Source organism: Stenella coeruleoalba (assembly GCF_951394435.1).
Source record: "Stenella coeruleoalba genome assembly, chromosome: 16".
Lineage (NCBI taxonomy): Eukaryota > Metazoa > Chordata > Mammalia > Artiodactyla > Delphinidae > Stenella > Stenella coeruleoalba.
In genome coordinates this window covers 31,171,232-31,196,595 of record NC_137162.1, presented here as the reverse complement: position 1 = coordinate 31,196,595, position 25,364 = coordinate 31,171,232, and the positions used below count along the sequence as shown (strand labels likewise).

General features: G+C 48.5%; 1 protein-coding gene across 1 annotated transcript in view; it reads right to left on the bottom strand.

Moving 5' to 3' along the window:
* TLL2 (tolloid like 2) overlaps positions 1–25,364 on the bottom strand; it is a gene marked incomplete at both ends in the record, with an annotated part of 128,815 nt that overhangs the window by 17,906 nt on the left and 85,545 nt on the right. Inside the window, 6 exons of the mRNA XM_079899504.1 lie at positions 3,293–3,488; positions 3,944–4,089; positions 5,080–5,196; positions 11,666–11,768; positions 16,842–16,957; positions 19,553–19,677. Of these exons, the coding sequence (XP_079755630.1) occupies positions 3,293–3,488; positions 3,944–4,089; positions 5,080–5,196; positions 11,666–11,768; positions 16,842–16,957; positions 19,553–19,677 (803 nt within the window). The remainder of the gene's footprint in view (positions 1–3,292; positions 3,489–3,943; positions 4,090–5,079; positions 5,197–11,665; positions 11,769–16,841; positions 16,958–19,552; positions 19,678–25,364) is intronic.

The window sequence follows — 25,364 nt, the reverse complement described above, 5'->3', positions numbered from 1 at the left end:
TATCATGGCTGCTCAGAGCAGGCCAAGGTTCTAGACTCAGTCCCTCACAAACTGGTTTAGCATCACAGATAGAAACACCCCTCTCCACTGCACTGACTGGAATCTCCAGTAGGGTTGCCACAAAAAAAGCAGAAGGATCCATTAAAGTTGAATTTCAGATGAGCAATTATTTCTTAGTACAGTATGCAATATTTGGGACGCACATATACTAAAAGATCATTCTTTATCTGAACTTTGAATTTAACTGGGCAAACGGTTTTTAAAAATTTGTTCAATCTGGAAACCCTAACCTCCAGTTTTAGCTGGTCCTCTCAAAGATTGCAATGCTGATCATCAGCAGAACCAGGAATGAGATGTGGGTGGGCCAGTGCCAACTGGTTACCAGTTGTCTTACTGGAAAGAAGCCCCAACACCTAATTTACAGACCTGGGGGTGGAAGTCAGGGAAGGAGAAGGACAGGAGAATTAGGATAAACAGAATTAGAATAAAACCTCACGATTATTTGTGACGTGGTAAGTAAAATGAGGTCTCCCAAAGTCGTCCACATCATAGTCCTGGAACCTGGGGATGTTACCTTACCCTTACGTGGCCAAAAGGACTTTGCAGATGTGATTAGATGTGATTTCAGGTTCTTGAAATGGAAGATTATCCTGGATCGTCTGGGTGGGCCCACTGTAACCATAAGGGTCCTTACAACTGAAAGCGGGAGGAGGAGAGTCAGGGTCAGAAAAGGAAACGTGATGATGGAGGCAGAGGTCTGGGATGCAGCCCGAGAAGGTCCCAGCTGCCCTTGCTGCTTGAAGACCAAAGAGCACCACCAGCCAGGGAGTGCAGGCGCCTCCCCTACAAGCTGGAAAAGGCAAGGGAATCTGACCTCGAGAACTGTAAGATGGTAAGTTTGTATTGTTTTAAGCCACCACATTTGTGGTCATTTGTTACAGCAGCGATAAGAAAGTGACACACGGCAACTGCAAGAAGTTGTCACATCATTTTTTCCAGAGAGAAAAATAACTTCAGAGATTCCTTCCTTAGCAAAAAAAATTAATGGGACTAAACATGACACTATGTGTGTTCACTTAATGCTATTTCATTTTCTTCTGACAATAACTCTGCGATAACCTGGTAGTATTGTTTCTACAGGTAGAGAGATAGGGGCTCAGAGAGGTTTTATAACTTGCTGTAGGCGACCCAACCAGCACGGCTGCTAAGTTAGACGGGGGTCTCCCCAGGCTGAGAGACACCCAGCAGGTGCAGTCTGGGCTAGGGTGAGGCGAGGGCTGTGCATCTCTACTTCTACTAAGGCATCTCTACTAAGACTCCCACGTCCTTCTTCCCACCACAACCACTAGGCGAACTGCATTTGAAATACACTTGATGTGGCTTGGGTTTTTGGTTTTTTGTTTGTTTTTGCTTGGGAAAGAATTAAACTTTGTCTCCAATTATTCAGAGCATTAGGATTCTGCTCTGTTTCTGTTTGGGTTTGCTGTCCCCAGATGGCTCAAAGCAGAAAAAAAAAAAAAAAAAAAAAAAATCCCACACACTTGTGTGGTACTTTTCAGCTTATGAAGTGTCTCCACAGCCATCATTTCATTGGGGCTTCACAGCTGGGTAAAATGGGCAGATTTCCTTCTCCCTGTTTTACAGAGAGGAAAGCAGGGGCTTCAGTAAGGACAAAGGGATGCTTGCTCGGGGTCACACAGCTTGAAGTGGGTTCTTCTGACACCATCTGCTCACCTAAAACCTGGGAGAAGGGGATAAAGAGGGGGCAGATGGGGAGACAGAGTAAGGAAGGGACCAGGAATTCTGGGTTAGCACAGCCAGGAGCCCTGGGAGAGGAGGGAGGAAGGGGTCACTGATTGGGGACCACCAGTTTCAGATTGGATATCTCCATTCAGTGGCTGCTGGTGTGATGGTGGGCGCCCAGTCACAATGCATTGGGGAATAGCCGATATTTCATCTTAGCATGTGGTCTGAGGAATTCCAGGGCTCTGAGAGCAGAGAAGGAAAACCTATCTATTCAAAAGAGTCTAAGGATGGACCTAGAGTCTGTCATACAGAGTGAAGTAAGTCAGAAAGAGAAAAACAAATACCATATGCTAACACATATATGGAATCTAAGGGGAAAAAAAAGGTCATGAAGAACCTAGGGGTAAGACGGGAATAAAGACACAGACCTACTAGAGAATGGACTTGAGGATATGGGGAGGGGGAAGGGTAAGCTGTGACAAAGTGAGAGAGTGGCATTGACATATATACACTACCAAACGTAAAACAGATAGCTAGTGGGAAGCAGCCGCATAGCACAGGGAGATCAGCTCAGTGCTTTGTGACCACCTAGAGGGGTGGGATAGGGAGGGTGGGAGGGAGGGAGATGCAAGAGGGAAGACATATGGGAACATGTGTATATGTATAACTGATTCACTTTGTAATAAAGCAGAAACTAACACACCATTGTAAAGCAATTATACTCCAATAAAGATGTTAAAAAAAAAAAAAAGAGTCTTAGGAAGCTCACTCTGCTGGGGCCAGGAATGCTGGTCTTCCCATGCCATTCTGCATCTGACTTTATCAAGACCTTACAGAGCAGTCAGTCCCTAAGGTGGCACCGAGGTTTGTTTCCTGTGAGCGCCACACTTTCTCAGTCTCCCCCCGCCCCCTGCCCAGCTCTGCCCACTTGAGGGTAGGCTTGTAGACTGGGAGCTGATGCTTCTGGAGCTGCAGACCTGGGCTGCCTCTCTGGCCCACATCAAGGCATGCAAGGCAATGTTCTAGAAAGAGTTTGAGCTTAGAAGTCAGACTGTGTTGAGATTCTTGATCTGCCACTTAACTGAGTGACCCCGAGCAGCCCTTCTCAACCCTGATCAAGCATGATCTAAACCCAACTCAGAGGTTTATTTTGGGAATTAAATGACATAGTGTAAGTCAAGTACCTTGCACCGTTCCTGGCACACAGTAGGTGCTCAATTAATGACAGTGACTACACAAATATGTATTGTTATCAATGCTCAGTTTCACTAAGGTTCATGAAGTTGACCTTGGAAACTTATAAACCTAATTTCCAAGTGCAGCAGCACAACCTTCTGCCACAAAGAAAGAAGCCAAGGCTGAGCCTGTTCCCGAGTCAGTCGTGATCTCCGCTGGGGAATCTACGCACAGCTCTGAAACGCTGGCTGCCTCCTCACTGCAGGAAGCCTTGTTTGGTGCTAAGGTTCCCTATGGGTTTTGTGATTCTTAGGCCAGGGGGGCAATACTTCATCCTGTGACTAAAATGGAAACAACTGCTAATTCATACCCTTGAAAAAATTGGCTGCAAAGCCTGCTTTATTGATAGAGCCATCAGACACAAACTTCATCCACATTCTGTTGGAGCTGGACTTTACATCCTCTGGCTTCTCATAGCCACAGAAGTGGCCAATCAGGGCGCTCTCTTCCGCAGGGCCGTCGCGGATTTCCAGGTAGTCGTATGCACAACTGTCGTGTCTTTCGATCTAAACGGAGAAACGGAGACAACGTGAAAGACAGCAGCTTGGCCTTAAGGTTTTCAATTTAAGAAAGGAACCTAAATATCACTCTTGAAAATCTAACCAAGAGACAAAAGGACCCAAACGTGTCCTGGGCTTTTCCAAGCTGTCTCCTACTTGTGCAAGTCGAGGATGAATCAAGCTGCAAAGAGATTAAGTCATGATAAACAGGGAAGAAAGATTCAACAAAACGCCCTGGGATCCCATTCTAGACGACTTCTGCTTCAATTATTCCCCCACCCTCTCCAGCAGCCTTCAGCAAGGAGGCAGATGTGATTTCAAAGCCTGCAGAGGCTCTGATAACCAGATGTCCTGGCAAAATGCATCATGGACTTGAAATGGCCTCTTAGGTCCCTGTTTTCAACCAAAAAAATGGAAACGTATCTTTATAGAGCACAGTGTCTAAGATCAGCAGTACTTACCTCAAAAGCTTGGAAGGTGAGCCCCACGTGAAATCCCTCCGAAACCGTAATCCTCCAAACACATTCCTTGGAAGGTCTGTAGTCATCCGGGTAGTTTGGAGATTGAATCTGACCGGCATCTTTGTTAATGTCTCCCCCACAGGTAGCTTTAGAAAAAGAGCCAGGAGGAAAGGGGGGTCCCTGGTCAGACTCTTACTAAGGAAGTACACCACTAGGTGGCTCCACTTGCCAACATTTTCATTTCCATTCAACCAAGACTGTGCCTCCGGAAAGGCATAATCTCCTGTGTTTGCAACTCTGAATTTTTCTCATATAAAGAAAATAACTGTATAGAGCAGTGGTTCTCTACCTTTGCTGTGCATCAAAATCACCTGGGAGATTTTTCAAACTATGGGAGCCAGGGCCACATCCCAAGAAGTTCTGATCAAGTGTGTCTGGGTGATCACCGGGGGTTTGAGATCCCCCAGTGATTCTGATGCAGAGGGTGGAGGTCTCTGGTACAGAGTGATGTGTACACACGCACACGCACGCTATTTCCTTTATAAAAACAAAGCTCTGGCCTCTCCAAAATTACAATTTAAGTCCCTAAGGGGCCTTAATAACTATTTAGTGTTTTCCTTTGGGTGGAGGGCGGGCACAGGGGTAACTAGCCAGAGAAACCCAATATGTGGAACAAACAGAAGCAGAATTGCCCTGGTGGCAGCTGCCTAGAGCCCAGACCTATTGGTTCCCTCAACTCAACCACGATGATGGCCTCAGAGGCCCTTCCAAGAAATGTAGCTGGAAATTCCTTGACATTGTCCAAAGTCCTCTTTTCACAAATGTAGCTCAGAGAGTTTGGATTCTTTGCTCAGGCTCACACAGCTCTTCAGAGGCTGCTTTCATTTCCAAAGTGTTCTATAACCCCCAACACAACACCATCCCCGCTGGGTGGTGACAGGTAGATGGCGCCTGTCCTGAAGGGAGCCCAGCTAGCCTCTCAGCTTCCATAAGGTGGGAGAAGGGGACGGTGCTGCCCCACCCTCAGGGCTCCGGCAGCTGCCACACGTGCAAGGGTGGGAAGGGACACCGGCTGCATGTGAAGGACTGAGGCACATCAGGAACCACGCCGGCGGCTCCTCTCATCATGAACAAACCTTCATACACCGCGAAGAAGCCCTTGCCCAGGATGTTGCTGCTGCTTCGGAATTCCACCCAGAGCCGGCTGTCTGTGGAGATGAGCGGCTCCGGGACTTTGTCGCCACAAAACCTACCTGGGAAGCGGAAAAGAACGGTCAGGCTGCTGGCGGACAGGACGGAGGGACTCAGTGCAGGCAGAGAGAGAGCAGTGTCGCTTCAAATGCAGTTCAAGGTGAGCAGTCCTCGCTGGGCAACTCATCCTGTAGCACATACGGGATTAAAAGCTGGGATGGAAACAGTCACACGCCTGTATGCCTCCTTCAGGAGAGTCTCAGACGCCAATCAATCAGATACCCTGAGTGTGGCCCAGGCACCCCCTCCCCTACCAGCGGGTCTTGTTGAGGTGCTGAGGGGGATGAGGACGTCCCAGCAAGGCCAGTGGTGGGATGGTGGTCTGAGCGAGTGATGAGTGTCCTCCCTGGTATTTCTATTACATATACACCCTTCTATTTGGGGAGCATGCCTTATGCCTTCCTTGTCTCGGGGAAGGGTGGCCAGAGGACACGTGATGACAAAATCAGTTCTTGGCTTTTGAATTCCACAAGTCTGGCCACAATACCAAAGATTTGGGAAAATACACAGTGAATAAGAGCACATTTCCCCTGCCTTGTAGTCTTAGAAAGATTCCTAGGATGGAGGAGCAAATCCTCTCCTAGAGGGAGAGAAGATTGGAGAGGGCACCATGGAACCTCCGAAAGGACCCTGTGCCCTGGGTGGAGAAGGTTGATAGAGACCCCAAGGAGGTTTAAGGAGCTGGGAGAAGCAGAGAGCTGTGCCCCCAGGGCAGTCCCTGGCACAGCCTGGAGGGGCAACAAGACCCTGGATTCCCCATGTCCCACCTGGGGTCAGAACAGGAGTGTCTGTGTGTTTTCGTAAGACATTAGGCCAGGAGACTGGCATGCAGAGTTCTTCAGGGAAAGCGGGACACGACGGCAGCAACAGGACTCCTGGGAGGGGATGGAAGTGACTTTCCCATAGCCCAGAGGGCCTGGGGAGCCATAGCACGTCTCCCATAGAACGTCTTCTAGGGAGATGTGGACTTGGTACCAATCTGAACTGGCCTAGGGCAGAGCCAAGGAGGAGGCACCGCAGCCACTGAGGTGGACAGAGGACTGGAGACAAGAGGGGGATGAGGACATCCCAGCAATGCCAGTTGGGATGGCAATGTGCCAGACACCATGCCCTGGCACAAAGTGTGCCCCCCACTGGCACCCTGTGGGAAAAACCACAAATTGACTGTAATTAAGTTCCCACTACCTGATGGAAAGGGGCTCATAATTGCTACTGAACTTGTGGTATTGAACATACAAATAAATGTGTATTTCTTAGACACTTGGGTACATTGTGTGAAATTTGGACCTTTTACGGAGGAAAAGGGGGAAGGCCAGGCCTTCCCAGGACATGGTCATCCTTGGCCATATAATTTCCAATGCCACATAAGGATGGCAGCCAGGGCAAGAACGGGGGTGGGGTGGGAGATGGACTGAGTCATACTCATCATCAGCTCACAACACAATCCAGCCAGGGTCTCTCGGAACAGAAAGCGTCCGTGGCTCCACCAAGCGCTGACTGTGTGAGTCACTCAAGAATCCATTTAACGTGGGGAGGAGGGGGAGTGACGGTTAATGGGTATGGGCTTTCTCTGGGGGATGATGAAGATGCTCTCAGACTATGTGGCTGTACAGCTCTGTGAGCACACTGAAACCACTGACTTACGTGCGCTAATGATGAGATGTATTATGGGGCATGAATTTTATCTCCAAAACATGTTTTAAAGTCCATTTGACAGATGTTTAGTGGGTATCCTCTTATGGCCAGCACTGTGTTAGCCACTGGATCGACCCCTTGAAGCTGTAACGCTGCTCTGCCCTTCTGAGAACTGGGGCGGGGGGGTGAGACTGGGGGAGTAATAAATGTCACTACAGACACTACCTAGTGGCCAACTGTGGTCGACATTCTTTGGGGAGACACAGGGGTAGAGGTTGCTAATCTTCCATTTCCTTCTGATTCTGGTTGCCTGTAGCCTTTCGGATTTGGGGAGGTTAATATTAAGGGAGATGAGCTAAAACTGCTGTTGAGAATTGGGCAAGGAAAAATCCATCAGAAGTCTATACACTTCCAATAACGGTTCCTCGGGCATGGCCAATTAGTATCAATTAGTTCTTGGAAAACAGCATGTAAGCCTGGGGAAGTATTGCTCACGAGTGAGAAGACGGAGCCACTGAACAGCAGTGAAGCAATGACGGTTCACAAAAGGAACTCTCTTAGCCAAACCGAGTTTCAAGTCCAAATTTCTCCTTTTAAAACCCCAGCTGTCACAGCCGCTGGGGAAGTTTTCAAAAGAGAAAGGGACTTCCACCACCTTGCTGCCTAAGAAACCACGCACCCATGGGCCACAGGACCACCCGCCTCTGCTCCGTACCCCGGAGGAGACAGGAATTACCGGCTCAGGTGTGTTTTACTGCCTTGGCAGAGCTAGACTTGGTAGAATAAATGACCAATTATGTCTAAGCAACGTCTCCCCAGATCACCTTGTAATTCTTAACTAGAACCGTCTACATTGTCCCTGGACTGATGTCTCCAGATTCTCACCTTCACTGTAATGGTTCTGACAAAAGCTCCCGTGGAATTGAACCAGACTATGCCAGACGCTGTCCTACACACTCTACATGGATTTCCTATTTGCCTCCCTACTACCTTCTGAAATAGGTGCTATTAGTAATCTCATTTCTGAAAAAACTGAGCTTTGGAGAATCTGAGCTGAGTTACACTCAGGATTGTAAGTGGCAGCAGGATTTGAACCTTGGCAATCATCAGTCTCACGCTCTTCATCATCATCACCATCACCGCCACCACCATCCAAAGGAACTCCTCTGTTTGAGGTGCAGTTCTGAACACTGCACCTTTTTTGGATCAGCAGACATCAAATCTGCTGTCTGGAATATAATCACTATTCCCATTTCCCAATTTGGAAACAGACACGTAGGAATGAAGATCAAAGACTCAAACCCTAAAGCAAACTTGTGGCGATGCCAGGCTGGCCAGTTTGATTCATGCCATCGGTTCTGCTCACTTGGGGGGCCGCCCCTGCCCAGGGAGCCCTTAGTAGAGGAGCCACGCGACACTGATTGGCCAGCCTGGCCTTTCTGAACTTCCCTCCCCACTTCAGGGAAGGCGGAAGAAAAGCCTTTGTGTGCGTTGTGGTGGGACAGAATGCCCGAGGACCGTTCTGCCTACAAAAGTGCATTGTTAGAGTAATTCCTCTAGCAGAAATAAGGGAGGGGAATCCAATTAACAGGCCAGTGTTTCAGATTACTGGATGCGTTCTGTATGCGGCCACCTTCCTCCCCTCTTTAGGTGCAATCGACACTGAAAAAAACAACCTGCTATCTTTAAGCAGCCGTGAAATGTTCTCAATCTACTTACATTTCCCTTTAATCACTATGTGAAAAGCTGGGCCCCAAACACCCTTCTCCCAAGGAGACTAGCAGGCTGGAGAGAAAATGGACTAGAGAAAAGGTGTCAGATTCCTAAACTGAAATCTGGTTCCTGCCTTTGGAGGAGGAGTTTAATAAGGATATCAAGAAGAGGAAATGCAGATGAGGACACTACAAGTGGACTCCATGGGGAGTCATAAAGGGTTCATTCATAAAAAGTTATGCATCCATTATGCCTGGATTTTCACACACTGCCCTGGGAAAATATGCGATGCACAGTTTTTCAGAGCAAGATGCATACTTTCACAATCCGCCCTAATCCGCTCTCTCTCCTGCCAAAGGGGCATTGACCTGCCTCCTCCCGGCAGATTTCATGGCACTGACCCCTCCCAGGGACCAGCTCGGCCCACACAATGCACTTGTTCCAAACACAAAAGTTCACTAACAACTGCATTTGGAAACATCAGAGCAGGCCAAATAGTTGGCAAAGGAGAACTCCTGCAAATGAAGAATGACGGTTACAGGCGCTGGGCCATGCCTTGGCTACAGCACACTCGGTGCGCGCGCGCACTCTCTCTCTCTCTCTCTCTCTCTCTCTCTCTCTCTCTCTCTCTCTCTCTCACATCCACACACTCTCACATACACATACACACACTCACTGCAAAAGTGTGTAAAATATAAGCAAAACAAAAAAAAACCCAAACAAAAAACCATCATGGATAATGACGAACAGCAAAAGCTCCACCCAATCACTGAACGTGTGATCAGAGTTCCCAGGATCTGCAGCGAGAAAATTCTTGTTTCAAGTTCAAGGAACAGCTGGAAATCCCTCTGCCTGTGCCCATTTTCAGGAGCGTGCCTTGGCCCTCTCCATGGAACTTTAGGAACAGAGAGCTTCCCCCTCCTGAGCTTTTTAAAGTCTATCACATTCCCTGGGGGGTATAGGGTTGCCAGATTTAGCAAACAAAAATACAGGAAGCCCAGTTACATTTGAATTTCAGATAAACAACGAATCATGGCAGTCCTATGGGGAGCCCCTTCTAGATTCAGCAGTCCCCTTGCCCCATCAGCTGGACATCTAAGTTCTGACCTGATCTCAGCCACCAGCAGGCTGTGTGGCCTTAGCGAGTTGGTTTTGCACTTGGGGAGTGTGGTTTTCTCATGAAGGTGTGTGATTAAGTGACTCTAAGGTCCCCGAGATTCCATGTTATCATGAAACTCCTCCCAAACAGTTTCTTTTATTAATTATAAAATAATATCTGAATGCATTCTTGTAAAAGAGCCAAATAATCCAGAAGTATACACACCAAACCATGAGGTTGCCCCCCACCCTGTGCTTCCTTTCTCAGAGTGCAAGGGCGCTCATCAAAACGTCTTTACAAACTCCTATCTATTTGTACCTTTAGGAATTTAAACTCACGGTCCTCTGGACTGAGTGGGCTTGTGTGCCTTTCTCAGTGGTAGCTGATCTGGCTGAGACCCTTTGGCCATACAGAAGCTTAGTACCTGCCAGGCCCCCCTGGGTCCAGCCAGACCCTCTGTCCCTGTCTCTTCCGATCTACCCCAGAATCTGAAACGAAGCTGGCCTCAGTCTGGCAGTGAAACTCCCCACCTTAGCTCTCTCCCTTCTTTCCGGCCTCCATCTTTGGTCAGTTGTCCCAATAGCAGCTCACACTCAGGCCAGTCATTCGAAGCATAACAAGTATGGCTTTTCTTTCTACGTGAAGACACGCCAGGGACAAAGTCTGCACTGCGAACTTACGCTGGTCCAACTCAGAAGCCCACCCTGAATAGCACTCTAAAAATGAGAACAACCCACTCTAAGCGGACACCCTCCCAGCTGGCCCCTTATGACTCTGCTTCTCATTCTGGCTCCACCATGGTGGACATTTCTGGGCCAAACGAGTCCCCATGTCCGTTGTCCTAACACTGATGCCACTTGTCCTCTATATGATGGTAATCTTCCCTGGTCACCCTGAGAGACCTGCCCCTGGTGACCAATCCTGAGTGAACTGACTTTTCTCTTTATGCCACCTGCCTACCTTCTCTCACTCGAAGGTCCACCTGCCTTTTCATGGATGAGTCCAAGCACTGTTCATCTCCCCCAAAGAATACACGCTCATCATAGAGAAACTGGAAAATATAGCTAAGCCAAGAACAACAGTCCAAGCACTGTTCATCTCCCCAAAAGAATACACGCTCATCATAGAGAAACTGGAAAATATAGCTAAACCAAGAACAACAGTCCAAGCACTGTTCATCTCCCCAAAAGAATACATGCTCATCATAGAGAAACTGGAAAATATAGCTAAACCAAGAACAACAGAATAAATTTTAAAAAATACTCCATCATCCTGAAATAACCACTGCATGTTATTTATTTATATGTCTTGTTTTACTGAATATTTATATTGTAGACCACAAAATGGTTTCTTCCAGTCAAATCCAGGCTGCACAATGTTTTCAGTAATTTTGTTTTGGGTAATTTGAGTCGGGATATTTACTGTTCAGTTTGCCACACTCCCTGCCACTTCTTACTTTATTATACCAGCCCCATCTCACTCATTTACACCTTATACCCGAAGGCATCTGGTTTTGCAACGCCTGCATCAATATACAAGTGTATTTTTGTTAAAACGGAATCCTACGTGTTGCATATCCTATTTTGCAACACCTTTTGTGTAGCAATGTACAATGAACATCTTTCTGTATCAATAAATAGCCCCCTCCAACTTTATTTTTAATGGCGGGATAGTTTTTCATTGAAAAGATGTATTATAATTTATTCATCTAACCCCTACTGTTGAATATTTAAATTGTTTTCAATGTTTCCTGCTTCACTGAACATCCCTGTAGCAAGAGCTTTGCACACTTCCTTAATTAGTTCCCTAGGATAAATTCTAAGAAGTGGAACGGCTGGGTCAAAGAGTATTCGCAGTTTTAAAAGCTTTTAACATGTGCGGCCAAACGGAGTGTTCAGAGTTTTACAATGACACCGACCCGTGAGAGCTTCCTGTGACTGGCGGGATGGACCCTTCCAGATATTAACAGCATCGCAGACAGCATCTGAGCACTCCTCTCTTAAGGCTTTCTGAAGTCAACTCACCCAACAGGGGGGCTTTTCTCCAATAACCATCCCGGACCTCCACGTAGTCGTACCAGCACAGGCGGCTTTTAAACAAATCCATGGATGTGAAGTTTAAGACGATCTGCAAAGAGTTACCGTAAAGTGAGTTTTGGCAGCCAAGCCTGAGGAGTTTTGAAGATACGTCTGGCATAGCGGTGTTCTCACGTTACCCTTTAGCATACAGAGCTTTCAGACCACAGTAGGAGTGTCCTCTCAAAAGCACATTCACAGGAAACCTCATGACATTCAATAATAAACCTTAAACAGGATGGGGAATAAACAGAGGAGATGGGTTCTTTGGTTCTGTCTGGGGAATAACTTGGGCTTTTGAAGTCACTTGGTGGTTTATAGAAAGCAAGATGCATTAAAAAGACTGGTCGGGATGCGCTGAGACTGGGGATTTGGAAGGAGGTAAGAGGTCAATGGAGTTTAGAGATACGAAAAGATCTTAAAACATCATCAATCATTCCAAAGGGTTTGGGGTGAACCCGAGTGCATCCGAGCACCTCTGTGATCAGTGTTCCCCTGGCCATGACCTCACTCTTCTGAGGTGTGGTGTGTCTAACAGCCTTCCTACAGTTAGTCCATTCATTCATTTATTCATTCATTCCACCATTGTTAGTTGACCTACTGTGTGCCAGTCTGTGTTGGCCAATCAAGATAGAAAGATCAGTAAGACAGAGTACTTGCCTTTAAGGAGCTCAGAGAATGAGGGAAGGGCAGATGTGCCAAGCCAATTAGAACACTATGGAATAAATGCTGAGAAGAAAGGGATGGACAGAAAGGCACTCTGGAGCCCCAAGGAAGGAGAACTAGATTCTGCCCGGGAAAATCTGGAGAAGGCTTCTCGGAGGAGGTGGCATTTAACCTAAGGAGAATAGGGGTCCAGGGGCCAGAGAAGGAGGGCCAGACAGAATTTTGATGCAAGGGACTGACACAAGCAGAGCAAGGAGATGTCTGGGGAGCCGCGCCGTGCCTCCAGCAGGGTCATTGTGTGCGTGTCTGGAATGAGGGGGCAGAAGAGGTGAGGAGGAGTGAAGGCTGGGGAGGGGGCTTCCGAGGGACTGGGAAGGAAGGTTTCCAGTCCCTCTGGACACACTTGAGGCCATTCAGTGGTGCCCCTGCCCACAAGCAGTGGAGGGGGAGGGGGGCCCTACAGACTTGCACCCCTTCCAACTCAGACGGCCCAGACCGAGGTCAGGTTTGCTCTCTCCCTTCAGCCCCCTTCAAGCCCCGCCATGCAAGTGCCCGGGATTGGCTGGCTGCAGCTCCCAAGTGGGCTCCCTGCCCGTCCTCGGCGTGCACCTTGCCCGCCGTCTCTCAGCCCTTTCGCTCTCCAGAGTCCCCTGAAGTGCCCTGCCCCAGCTCCTGCACCTCTGACCCTATCTATGGCTTTTCCCACTCGGGGGGACCTTGCTATCGGGCAGTTCATCTTTTTCTAGCGTCTTCACTCTCCTCCCTCTGCTGGCCACTTTCTTTTCTATTCTTACAGCCCCGGGTCCCACTGTCTCTAAGTAAACCCCTTAGGCTGGAGGGCTGCGGGTCAAAGTTTGCAGTGCCCTCCCGGCCACATCGAAAGGACTTAGTTCTTTGTCCTTGTTCTCTGGCCCCTCTGCTTTGAACCTCTCCTCTCTGGTTTCCACTGTTCTCTCTCCTCGGCTGGCTCCCGTCCTCCCCGCTCCCCTTCTGAGGTAAGGACACCTCAAAAGAAAGCATTGTCCTCCCAGCTTCCCTGTCTGTAGGTGACGCCCTCGCCCCGATCACTGAGGTGCTGTACCTTGGGGTTAGCTCTCCTTGGCCTCTATTGCTTATCCCAGGGCTGACGGACTTTCTTCCTTTGAGATGTCTGAGTCCCCGCTCCAGGTCAGTCTCGCTGCCCCTTCAACAGCCCTGCCTGCGTTGTTCCTGCTGAGATGATTCCGGAACCCCTCCCTGCCGTGCCCCCGTCCATTCTGCACACTAGGTCTTCTGGATCAATCTTGCACTTACAGCTCATGTCTACCAGATCCCTCCTGTGCTCAGAAAACTTCAGCAGCTCCCTATGCTCCCATCTCATAAATTAAGCTCTGATTACTTTCCAGAGCCTCCAGCACCCATCCCATGTGACCTTATTTCCTGGCGCACCCTGATATATCCATGCTGATAAGACCCTCCCATGCCTGGATAGGGGGCCCCTCCCTCCCCCCTGAGTCCTTCCCTGATTTCCCAGATGGATATGATCTTTCCCTCTTTGGAACTCCTCCCTCCCTATCTTAGAGTGACTCTAGAGCAGGCATTTTAGAGGCAGGCAGATCTGGATTTCCTCCCAGCTCTACCCTTCCTGGCTCTGGAATCTTGGGAAAATACTTGTCCTCTTGGGCCTTTAGCCTCCTTGTCTGGAAAGAAACATGCACACCATTGGGCTGTTGAGGGGACTGCATGAGAAACTGTACATGGCGTGTGTAGTGCCATGCCTGGCACATAACAGACACTTGATGAATGGCGATTTCAAACATCAAGCCACACTGAACGTACACTTCATGCACCATGAACCGGACACACAAAGTGCTCTTCACACAGGCTGCCCATCTTGAGTGTGTCTACCAGCTCCCTTGTTCAGGTCTCAGGACAAGGAGCACCGTCTTCCACAAAGCCCTGTGATCTCCTAGGAGATGAAGTCAGCACCAGAAAATAACTGGCCAGCTTACCTGCTGTGTTGTAGTGTGTGTGTGTGTGTGTGTGTGTGTGTGTGTGTGTGATGTCACTTTTCTTTCAACCTGCTTGTGGATTAGAATCACCTCAGAAGTTAAAAAGATACCAGTGCCAAGCAAATGCCCCTCCTTCAATTAAATGAGACTCCCTAGGGGTGCAGGGAGGACCCCAACTAAACTCTAAGTCCCTTGAAGACAGGGGTTGTATTTAGATTTCTTTCGTCTCTCCTGCGGTGCTAGCATTCAGGTGGAAGGGCTCGGTAATCCTTGCTAACTGGTTGCAATATAATTCTTCAGCCTTTGCTTTTTAAAATTTCAGAAAGGAAATGTTATTACAACTTCCTTGGTAACACGTTCACGATCTGAATGAACGGATAATTATTCAGGCTAATTATTTAAGTACGTTAGTGAACCATAAAGACCATAGGGGAAGAGGTGATGAACAAGAGGTGAAACTCAAATCAGTCAAGTTTGCTGATGACCAGCAGCTCTGGGGAAGGCTGGGTGGGTGAAGCAGAAGTTGAAATAATTGGTTTTGGAATTTCAATGATATATTCTCCCTGCCCCCAGTCAGCAATAATAATTAAGGCTTGGTGAATCTCATGCAGTTCAAACAGATCACAGAGCCTCTGCTATTCAGGGCAATTCAACAATTTAGGGATTGCCAGATTCCTTCCTCCCCCTCCTCCTTCTTCCCTCCCGTGGATGCCTCCTGCAGGCACAGGGACCTCATCTGCCCAAGGCAGACAGGTCTGAAGTTTCTCAGGCTCACGATGACAACCACACAGTCATAAATGCTTAGAGCCAGAGGAAGGATGTGTGCGTGTGGCTGTTGTGTGTGTGCGTGTATGTGTGCATGTGAGTATGTGTGTATGAATGCATGTTCAAATGTCTATCAGCCTGTCCCCTTTGTGGAATAATTTAGGATGATAGTTAAGCATTCAGGCTCTCAGAGTCAAATTGCCTGGGGTCAAATCCCAATACAACAAACTGAGTAGCCTTAAGCGAGTCCATTTCCTTAACTGCAAAGTGATGTGGTAATAGCGCCAATCACATGAAGCTGTTGTGAGGATTAAATGAGAGACTCCACACGATATGCTGAGAATAGCGCCCAGCCTGCAGAAAATGCTCACAATGGTCTAAGCCATTGTTTCTCTCTAGTTATCACAGTATATTTAACTCAACATTTAAGTGGACATTTTTTTTATAGTGATGAATTAGGAATATCTGAAGATTGGCTACAGGCATCTGAAAATCCAACACCTCCCACCGCACGCCCATCCAGCCACTCATCCATCTACACATCCATTCAACAAATAATACTTATTGTATGACTCTGTGCCATGGGCTGTGTTGGGTGCTGAGGTGAACCATGTCTGTACTCAGTGAGCTTAGGGTCTAGAAAGGGGATGGCCAAGTAGCCAGCAGTCATGATCCTGTGAGAGAAGCCACGACAGGATGCCTGCAGGGAGACAGACCCGAGGGGCAGAGATGCAGAAGTAGCTGCATCTAGGTTGAGACACCATGAAGAACCCTTGGCTTTGTAGTGAAGTGTAGGGAAAAATACAAGCTTCGAGGTGCAGAAGGCCCAGTTCCCAGTTCTATATCTTCCTCTGAATGTGGGCAATTTTAAAAATGTCTGGGCCTCGGATTCCTTGTTCAAATAATGGATATAAGGAGATGAACCCTGCAGAAAGGTTAAGAATATACCACCCCTGGACCAGGGCAAAAGAGACCCCTGAGCTGGGCTCAAGTTTAGAGGGTCATGGAATCTTCAGAACCAAAGGAATTGCCTGTACAGAGTTTTCCCAGCTCCTAGACTGCACCTCAGGAGCCCAGGACCTTGGAATTCCCTGCCCAAATAGCCCTGAGGCCGCTTCCAGGTGTACAAGGACCTCTGCCCTGGATCCATCCTCCCGAGGGTGGACAGCACACCTGGCCAGACCACCTCCACTGGAGAAGGAGTCAAGAAACAGCTGTTTGCAAGGTAGGAGTGGAGGGTGCTTGGGATTGTGGGCTGGGGGTTGCCCTGGGTGCTCCTAGATGGAGCTGGGGCTGGGAAGAGGAAGAGGGGCCAGCCGTGGTTGGGGGCTAGCTCTCCCTGTAGTGCCACCTTCCAGAACAGCGCTCCGAGGTGTCAAGAAATTCTAAATTGGATCCTCACCTTCCAGGGCATCCTGATGGTGTATTTATCAAGGGAGGAGGGTGGCACCTACTTTGTTTTACATACTGTGAGCTTGATTTATAGCCCCTGTAGACATTTAGTACATAGGCCTCCATTTGTATGGGGGAGGCTGGTGGGAAAGTCCAGAAATCATGAACGTTAAGCAAGCTTGCCCAGTGACTGGCACATAGTAGGTGCTCATAACAGCTATTATTATTACTATCAATAATAATACTAGTTCCTCATGCCTCACCCAACTCAAAGAATGCGCTGTCATTTCCTGAGGTGGTTTCATACCTACCTTTTCCCCTGGAGTGACCGATATCCTCCAGACACAGTGGGAATAAGAAGGGTAGCCATTCGGGAAACCGGGTGCGGAAAAGTTTCCCGTCGTGTCCTGCAGGGTCTCCCCACATGCTGCACAAGCAAAACAACACGTGTGATCCAGGCATGTGCACACACTCCCCGCCCATGCAGCCCCCTGGACAGGGCTGCTGAGCAAATTCACCCCTTTACCAGCCAAAGCTCTCAGAACACCTTGGCAAAAAGCATGTCAGGCAGATTGACATTTTTCTTGCAAAATGTCAATAAAATAAAAGCAAATACATGTCAATAAGAGCAAAAATCGGGGCTGGGGGCCAAAAAGTAACACCCCAGGGGTTTCTTCTGAGCCTCTCAGGATTGAGTACAACCTAGAGGTTTGAATCTCAGCTCTCTAGCCAGCTGTTTGGTGGTGGGCAAATATCCCAGCCTTGCTGGGCCTCAGTTTTCTTTTCTGTGAAATGGGTGGGACCTACCTAGAGGGTTAAAGAAACCATCTGCATTACATGAAATGGCTCAGTGCAGTGCTCAGCACACTGTGAGTTCCCCCCCTGCATAGTGGCCGTTATAATTACTGCTAATAATATCTGTGGCAGAGAGAATACAAAAGTGCAAGCACATGGAGCAAAAAGAAAATGCTTTGAAATTTATTTCAGCTGTTAGTTGGAATCTTGTCTCTTCTTTTTCTGCTACCCACCTCTGAAAGAGCTACGGAATAGTCAAGAAAACAGAGGAAAATGACCAGAAGCACAGGAAGCTGGAATATTCTAGAGTAGGCTATTCTGCCCTTGAATGTTTGAGGGTTGCCTGGAGTCTAGAACCTAGTCCTATGTATGTGAAAAATATTTCCCCTAATTTGTCCTCAAAAGAAAAGGTTATGCGTAAGCTTGGAAGCTGCAGCTTTTGTATCCCCTCATCTCTAGGGATTCAGACCCCAAAGACAGGTACATCGGTTTGCTGAGTGCCCCTCCTTTCATGGGGCCACCTCCAGAGTGTGGGAAACACACTTCCTTACATTTCTTTTCCTACATGCAATTCAGCGTCTGCGCGGCAACCACCTTTGCTTTCAGTTACTACTTGAAACTATTTGAAGATGCAGTTTTTGGAGCTGCAGGAAGGAAGAGCTGGAGAATGGCCCATATCGGCCTCAGGAAATCCTGGATATCGGGGCTTCAATATCATGTTACCGAACAACTGCCAGGCATCATGAGGATTATGCCCAGCAGTGAACACCCCCGAGGGTTCCATGGAAATTATTTTAGAATAATCGTCAGCGTTCTGCAAGAACATACACATTACTGCATGGCTCCATGGTATTTACCAGCTGCTTCCAATCCTTTCGGGAAGTAAGAAGCATATACATTATAACTAAATAAATACTATGGCATTTCCCAGGGAACGCTATAAGGTTCCTCTTTCAATTCAGCAAGGTTATATGATATGTGTATCCTGTATTTCAGCCCTAACATGCCCCCAGATGACTAATAGCTGGATGGGCTTATTTCCCAGAGTGTCGTGATGGAGCAGTCCCACACGGTCCTTTGAGCACCCCGTCCTTTGCACACGAGCTGGGGAAGCCAGAGACCTTTTCTGTGCAGGTGCAGGGCACAGATGGTCGGGGGGTCTCCCAGAACAGTGGCCTGGAGGGAAGCAGTGCCAGCACTGCGGTCCTTTAGGGGTCGAGTATGGTTGTCGCTTTGCGAGTGAGCGTGTGCTGCCGGCAGTGTCGTTTGAAAAAAAGCCGAGAGTCCAATTTTCTAAGATGGCCCCTATTCCAAATATTCTGTCCCGTGATCGAACCACGTGTTTGGTCTGAGAGTTTGGAAAAGGTTGCTGGACCTTTTGGTAATGGAATTTCTTTCTTCCCCGCCAAACCACCAAATCGCCTTCTCATCCATCACTGGTAAAAACTTGGCTGCTGTCAAGGAGCGCTTTACACTGAAGCTCAGCAGCTTAAAGGGGCCAACGTGAGCTCCCCGCTGGGAGGCAAGGGGGGCGGGGGTGACAAAGCTGAAGCCAACGAGATGGAAGCAAAGAGGGCAAAGTCAAGGGGCGGGGGGTTTTGAACTGGCAGAGAAGCAGACATCTGCTTGGATCCAGTGTACCGTCCCGTCTCCAATGGCAGCATACTGGCCACTGACTAGCACTCTGGATGGCTAGGAGAGCCCAAGACCATAGAAATGATCTCATTTACAGCACTGAGATGCCCTCTGCCTTCCAGTGTTTGGGAAGCTGGCTTCTACCCTTTCAAAAGCATTCTCCTTCACTCTTTGCCTTTCTGCAAAACCTGGGGTTCTTGTTTTACCAAACCCACATCCCCTACTCCCATAGAAAGGAGAGTGCTTTGACCCCTATGGGAGGCACACCGCATTGGACTCCCGTTCACTGCTGCACCACTACGCCTCTTCCTCTTCTGAACGTCAGGGCTTTGCCGGAGAATTCCAAAGCTTCCCACAAGTTAAGCTGTGGGCTCTAAGACCTATTGTTTGCTTCACCACCTGCAGCCCCTCCACCGCTGGGCTTTCTGCACTGTCCAGCACCTCAGCACGCCAGGAATGACAACTGCCAAGGGGGAGACTCTTCATGTCCCCCAAGGAGTCTTCCCAGCACCAGGGATGTTTGCCTGTGGTGGTTGAGTTAAGTTGTCTCCATGGTGCTCTGGAGGCCCTGGAACCCCTGCGATTCAGTTACCTGGGCATTTGTACAGCTTCCTGGCTTGAGCTATGTCTCCCTGACTGAGCCGCACACGCTGGCCAATGGTTGGCCTGATGCCATTGTCGTCTCGACGGGGGAGGATGGTGTCTAAGAAAACTCCTCTACAGGAAGAAAGGAGAGAGCGAGAAAGGAGAACGAAAAGTCAAGGCTGTCAGGCTGTCCGCGTGGGGATTTCGAGTCTTCATTTCCTTTGCCCGCAACCCCATGAACATTCCTACCCCCTGGCCTGCTCGCCCCAGGCTGACATGACTCATGACGTTGCCTCCCCTTGTGCTGGCATGTTAGCATTCCATTTCTTCAGCTGCCGGCTCCCTTTCCAATGGGAAAATGACTCTGCCAAGTTTAAAACTATGCCCTAGCCCAGTGGCCCTGAGGGCTTCCTTACTGAAGTGTACCGAGCATCTCCACAAAGGCCCTGACAGGTCCAGGCCCCAGGGCCCCCTACTGCACAGCTGCAGGGAGCACCATTCAGAGAGACAACTGTGTGAGTGGCGCCCTCTGGAGTTGTGCGACGGGCAGCTCCCAAAATGGGTAAGTCTTGGAGAGGCTCCAGAGAAAGCTTGGGAACCAGTACAGTGTGAGGTTCTCAGGGGCTGGTCAGCAAGCGCTCGTTGATGAATAAAGCAGTTCAGAGTTTGGGGGCCTTAGCTGGCAAGAGGGATAATCAGACGGAAAACAGGATGAATGCAAAGAACAGGAGGTAGTCAAGAGAGCTCTGGCCTAGAGATTTCTGTGTAAGGCCTCACTGCCACCTGTAAGGCCTCACTTGCCTCGGACAAGTCCCTTCCCTCCCTGAGCCTCAGTTCACCCCTCTGAACAGTAAGAGATTGGCCTAGATGGTCATGGCAGCCCCTTCTAACGTTCACATCTCATTCTGCTCCAGTGGGAGTGAAACCTAAAAGGAGCAAAGCAGACGAATGTCCACCAGGATGCCTGGCTGGGTACTGGCTCTATTCACGCCTCCATTTGGTGGGTGTGGTTTACCCCCTGCCTGATCTTCCCACTCTGCTTCCAGACCCCCAACCTGGGACCTCTCCTGGAGGGTAGGGCCTTCCCTTGAAAGGACACCTTCTCCAGTTACCACCCTATTCCTTCCTGTCCCTTCTTAACCAAGTTTCTGGAAAGAACTGTCTCCATTCTCTGGCTGCCTACCTCTCCTTCACTCCTCAATCCAACTGCGATCTGACCACGCCAGCAATGGTCCCCAGTCCCCGACCAACTGACAAGTCAGATGGCCCCTTGCCAATGCTCACCTGCCCTCTCGGCAGCACCGCCCCTTTGCTGGCCCCTCCTCTCTTGGACTCTCTTCTCCCTGGTTCCCAGGCACTGCTCTCTCTGAGCCGTAAGTTAGGATCTCTCCTTCTTCTGCTTCCCAGGAGTGCTATCCCTAGGGTTCCGCCCTCCCCCTCTTCTCTCCTCTCTCCTCTCTCTTGCTCCACTTGCTTCCCTGGGTTTTAACTGACACTTACAGGCTGACAGCTAATTCTCTGATTCCAGCTCTAGAACCATCCGCTAAGACAGAAGTCTGGTGACCGCTCCACTGCACTGTCCTATGGAGCTCTTATATGCAACTCATTCAAAACCTAATGCATTCCGTCCTCCTGCTCCTTCCATGAATCTGTCTCCTGAGACTGAATCTGAAGGTGCCCTTGGCTCTGTCTTCTTCCTCCCACTCCCTTGTCAAAACTGGGAACCAGGGCCTGTCCACGGCACCCTCTCTACATCCCTTGAATCTATGCCTTCCTCCTCATTCCAGACCACTGGTTTAGCAATCAGCAACCTCTTCCTGAACTCTCTTTCCAGTAGCTTCTCAACTGGCCTCCCCCCTGTAGACTCTGCCACCTCTGCTCTACCCTCCACAAGGCTGCAACGTGATCATCCTGAAATGTAAGGACAGGCATGTGCCCGCTCTGCTTACGGGCCTTCGCCGACTTCCAATCACCACCTGGATCTCCAGGCCTGTGGCTCGCTGGCTTCTGCCTTTCTCTCCTGACACCTCCACCTTACTCGTTATCATAAGCAAGCTAGTACTCCTGCCAGCCCCCAAAATGCCCTTAAACAAGCTGTCCTCTGCCCAGGCTGCCCATCCCCCATCTTCTTGACCACTACCAAACTCCTGTTCATTCTCCAAAACACCATCAGATGGCTTTCCCTCTTAAAAGTCTTCACAAGCCCTTTCTATCCCTCCCATCCTGAGTGAACCACTCCTTCCTCTGGGCCTTATTCGCCTAATACGATATGATTCTTCTTACCATACTGTATTGTCTTTTTTGGGGTGATGATAATTGTCTTTTCTGCTAAACAATAAGTTTCTTCAGCAGAGAGGCTGGGTCCTTCGTCTCTATGCCCTCAGGGACCAAAGCGTAGCCAACTCAAAAAATGCTTCTTGAATTAATTTACGCAGCCAAGATAGGACACTGGCATCAAAAGATTTTGCAAAATAATTATTTATACTCAAAAGGAGATGCAAAAATGCTTGTTACCTAGTTATTAGCTGCTCTTTCCTTTTTCTTCTCTTTCTCTCTCAAACATTTCCTTTTCCCTAAATTCTGCACTACTTTGGAAAATATACATTATCCCTAGTTCCTCCTTTTTGTTTGTGTAGATACTTTTCCCCTAAATCAGATTTCAAGCTCGTTTTCTTTCCTATATTAGCACACCAGAGCCTAGATTGCCTGCCGATGTCCTTTTCAGCACCGCTCTCCCCAACATTTAACCACCTGGCCTGTCTCTCTCTAATTCCCATCGCCTCATCTCTGGGTCCTTCAGAGAAACTTTTGTGGAATCTTTGGTCTCCCTCAGTGACCTCACCAAGTTTGAAACCACAAGTGATAACCCTACATAAAATTCTAAATTCAGTCACATATGAATCTTAAAAATGGGTACTTCTGCCCTAACATAAAATGTGTTCACTTGTAATCGTTTTCTTGATTCTCCTGGAGAAAGACATTTTGCTGCATGAAAGGCAAGGCTCAGTACAATCTCTTGGCAACTCAGGCTAAATGACCATGTGGAAGCCCACACAGTGTAGGCAGCTCAGGCAGCAGCCTGCTGTGTGGAGAGTGTGTGCTCACACCCGCTGTGCGTTCACAAGACCTTCCTATGTGCCAGGCCCGGCCTGGACCCTTTAAATGCACCATCTCATTTAATCCCCATAAACACCCTAGGAAGCGGGTGCCGTTTATTAGGGGTCCTCTCTACAGGTGAGAAAACCAAGCCTGCAGAGCCTAAGGGACTCACCCGAGTACAAAGCTAGTGATGGGGAGCCAGCCGTGAACTGGACGCAGGCAGGCCTGGAACCTGCCTCCTAGCATCTACCTCCCTCCAGCCAGAGTTTCCCACCACCCAAGAAACAGGTCTTCATGTCTGTTAGGTACGTGGTAGAGTTAGGAAGCTTGGAAACCTCTGAAACCAAAGCAGGAGGAACCACCTGGGCTCACACTCAGACAGCTCTGCGAGCTGAGACTCCCTCCCCTGCACGTCCCTGAGCTGCCAGCACAGCGGTGGGCTGTGGAAGATGTTTACTACAAGAGACATCCCTATATAAACCGCTGCAATTACATCCCCCCCTTTTATGTAGGACACTCTCAGCATTGACATTCTGCTAAACTAAGAAAGAGTTTGGCAGATGCCCTTAGGGAATAAAACTGTCAGCTCTGAGTTCGCCAAACAAAGAAGCCCCTGTACCAGAGAACTGTTTCCTAATCTCCTGGACCCTTGCCCAACAAAACCTCCAAAGACATCACTCCCCACAGCCCGGGTCCAACCATGGGGAGGAGGGAGGGACTGCAATAAACTAGAGGGAATAAAGTTGGAAGGACAATCGTAAAGACACACGAAGATTGGGTTTCCCATCAGCAGGAATAGCATTTGCCTCTAAGATGAGCAAATGTTCTATAGGCCATTTTCTACTCTTTTACAGAATCAAAGACAATGTGCGGGCTAGCTCCAGGGGATATGTGACCAAGAGTAATGACATGGAACTAGGGAGAGGGAAAATCTTACAAAAAGTACCCAGTTAAAGACTCCATTGATAAATGCCCCCAATGAACAAAGTAGTTTTCTGAAAATCCATGCAGAAAATTGGCATAGGGGACAATGCTACAAAATAGATTTGCCAAAATCATTCTCAACTCTGGGGCAGGGGTGTGAAGGTAGCTGCGGTGGATTGTTAAAATAACAAGTCTGTGCCTCCTAACATCCGTATCCCTCTGCAATACGAAGTTGCAACTCCTCCCATTAAGAGGTAGAATCTCTTTCTTCATCACTTGAATCTGGGCTCGTCCTGAGCCTTGCTCTGGCCAACAGAATGTGACAGAGGTGATGTCATGCACATCCTAAAGCCTGGGTCTTAAGAGTCTTAATGAGTATTGCCGTGGGAGCAATCCCAGGCAAGACCAGAGAAGAATGAATCAGAATGACCCACAATGTCATAAAAAATAAGTTTTTATGAGCTGTTAAGTTTGGGGGTAGATTGTTGTACAACGATAGATAACATCACGTGAGCAGAAGGGGACTTCTGCCGCCCTTTGACCCCTTCAGGGAAGCTGCTCCTCTCCTAACTAGCCGCCCGTCACACCCATGTGCTGCTCCCTTGCCAAGCTCCCTTCTAGGTGGACTTTTGATGAGGAACTGTTATTTCATGGGTTTGGTCCATGGGTTTCCATTGGTCTGTGCTGGTAAAATCCTTCACGCTGACAATGGTGTTAAAACGGTTATCTCCTGAGGGGCAAAAGGGATGGCATTACGGGTTAGAAATCAGAAAAAAAAAAAAGAATTTTTTTTCTTGAAAGACAAGAAAAGAAATGTTGGTGCCAGAAGACAGTCTGTCTTCACTCTTGCCTCGGCCTCTGGCTTCAGAGCTTTGCACAGTTACTGGCACGTCGCAGGCATGGAGAAGGCAATGCAGTTTCTACATCCCATTTGTAGTAATTTATCCAAAATTTCCTACATAATAGAAACTCGTAGATTCTTCTTAATGAAGTGACCACTGTAACTGCATGTGGAAAGAACTGCAATGAGACGATGGACATTTCTTCCCTCACCTAGTCCCCAGCACTGCGGATCTCCTGTCTCCTTCGACTCATTCATTAATTTATTCATTTGACAAATATTTATTGAACAGCTACTCTGTGCCAGGCGCTGTGTTGGGTGCTGGGGATTAGAAGAGAATGAGATAGTCTCTGTCCTCAAAGATCTCAGTCCAGTGAGGGAGAGGAGAATGCAACAGATAAATATTAATAAATAAATTTATAAGAATAATTGATAGATAAGGTATAAAGCAATATGAAGAGTTTGGACGGCTATAAAAACAAGACCCAAGGTACAAGCTTCTCACCTGGACCAACTTGACCTTGATTCCCTGAAAAAAATCAACACTTTGGCTCTACTTAGCCGCCTGCAACCCCTGGGGCCGATGCGATGTGAGCTGGCTATTCCCTAAACCATTTCCCAAACCTGAATCAGTCCCACCTCCACACCCAAGCATCCCACCTCTGACATCTGCAGAGGGGCCACTTATCCTGACTCTCACACCCCCAGGGTAGGTCCCTCAAAGTCTCAGTTTCCCAGCGTGGAAGAGGAAGCCTCGGATTTCCAATACGGCAATGAGTGTGATCATATCTGTCAATCCCTCACCCATTCTCATTAAGAAATTACAACCTGAAATGTTCGAGCTGGAAGGGGCTCAGGGAACATCTGGTCCAACTCTCTCATGAGGGAACTGAGGCCCAGGGAGGTGGCGATTTGACCCTACACACAGCTGCCCCGAATTACTGTCTGGACCTCC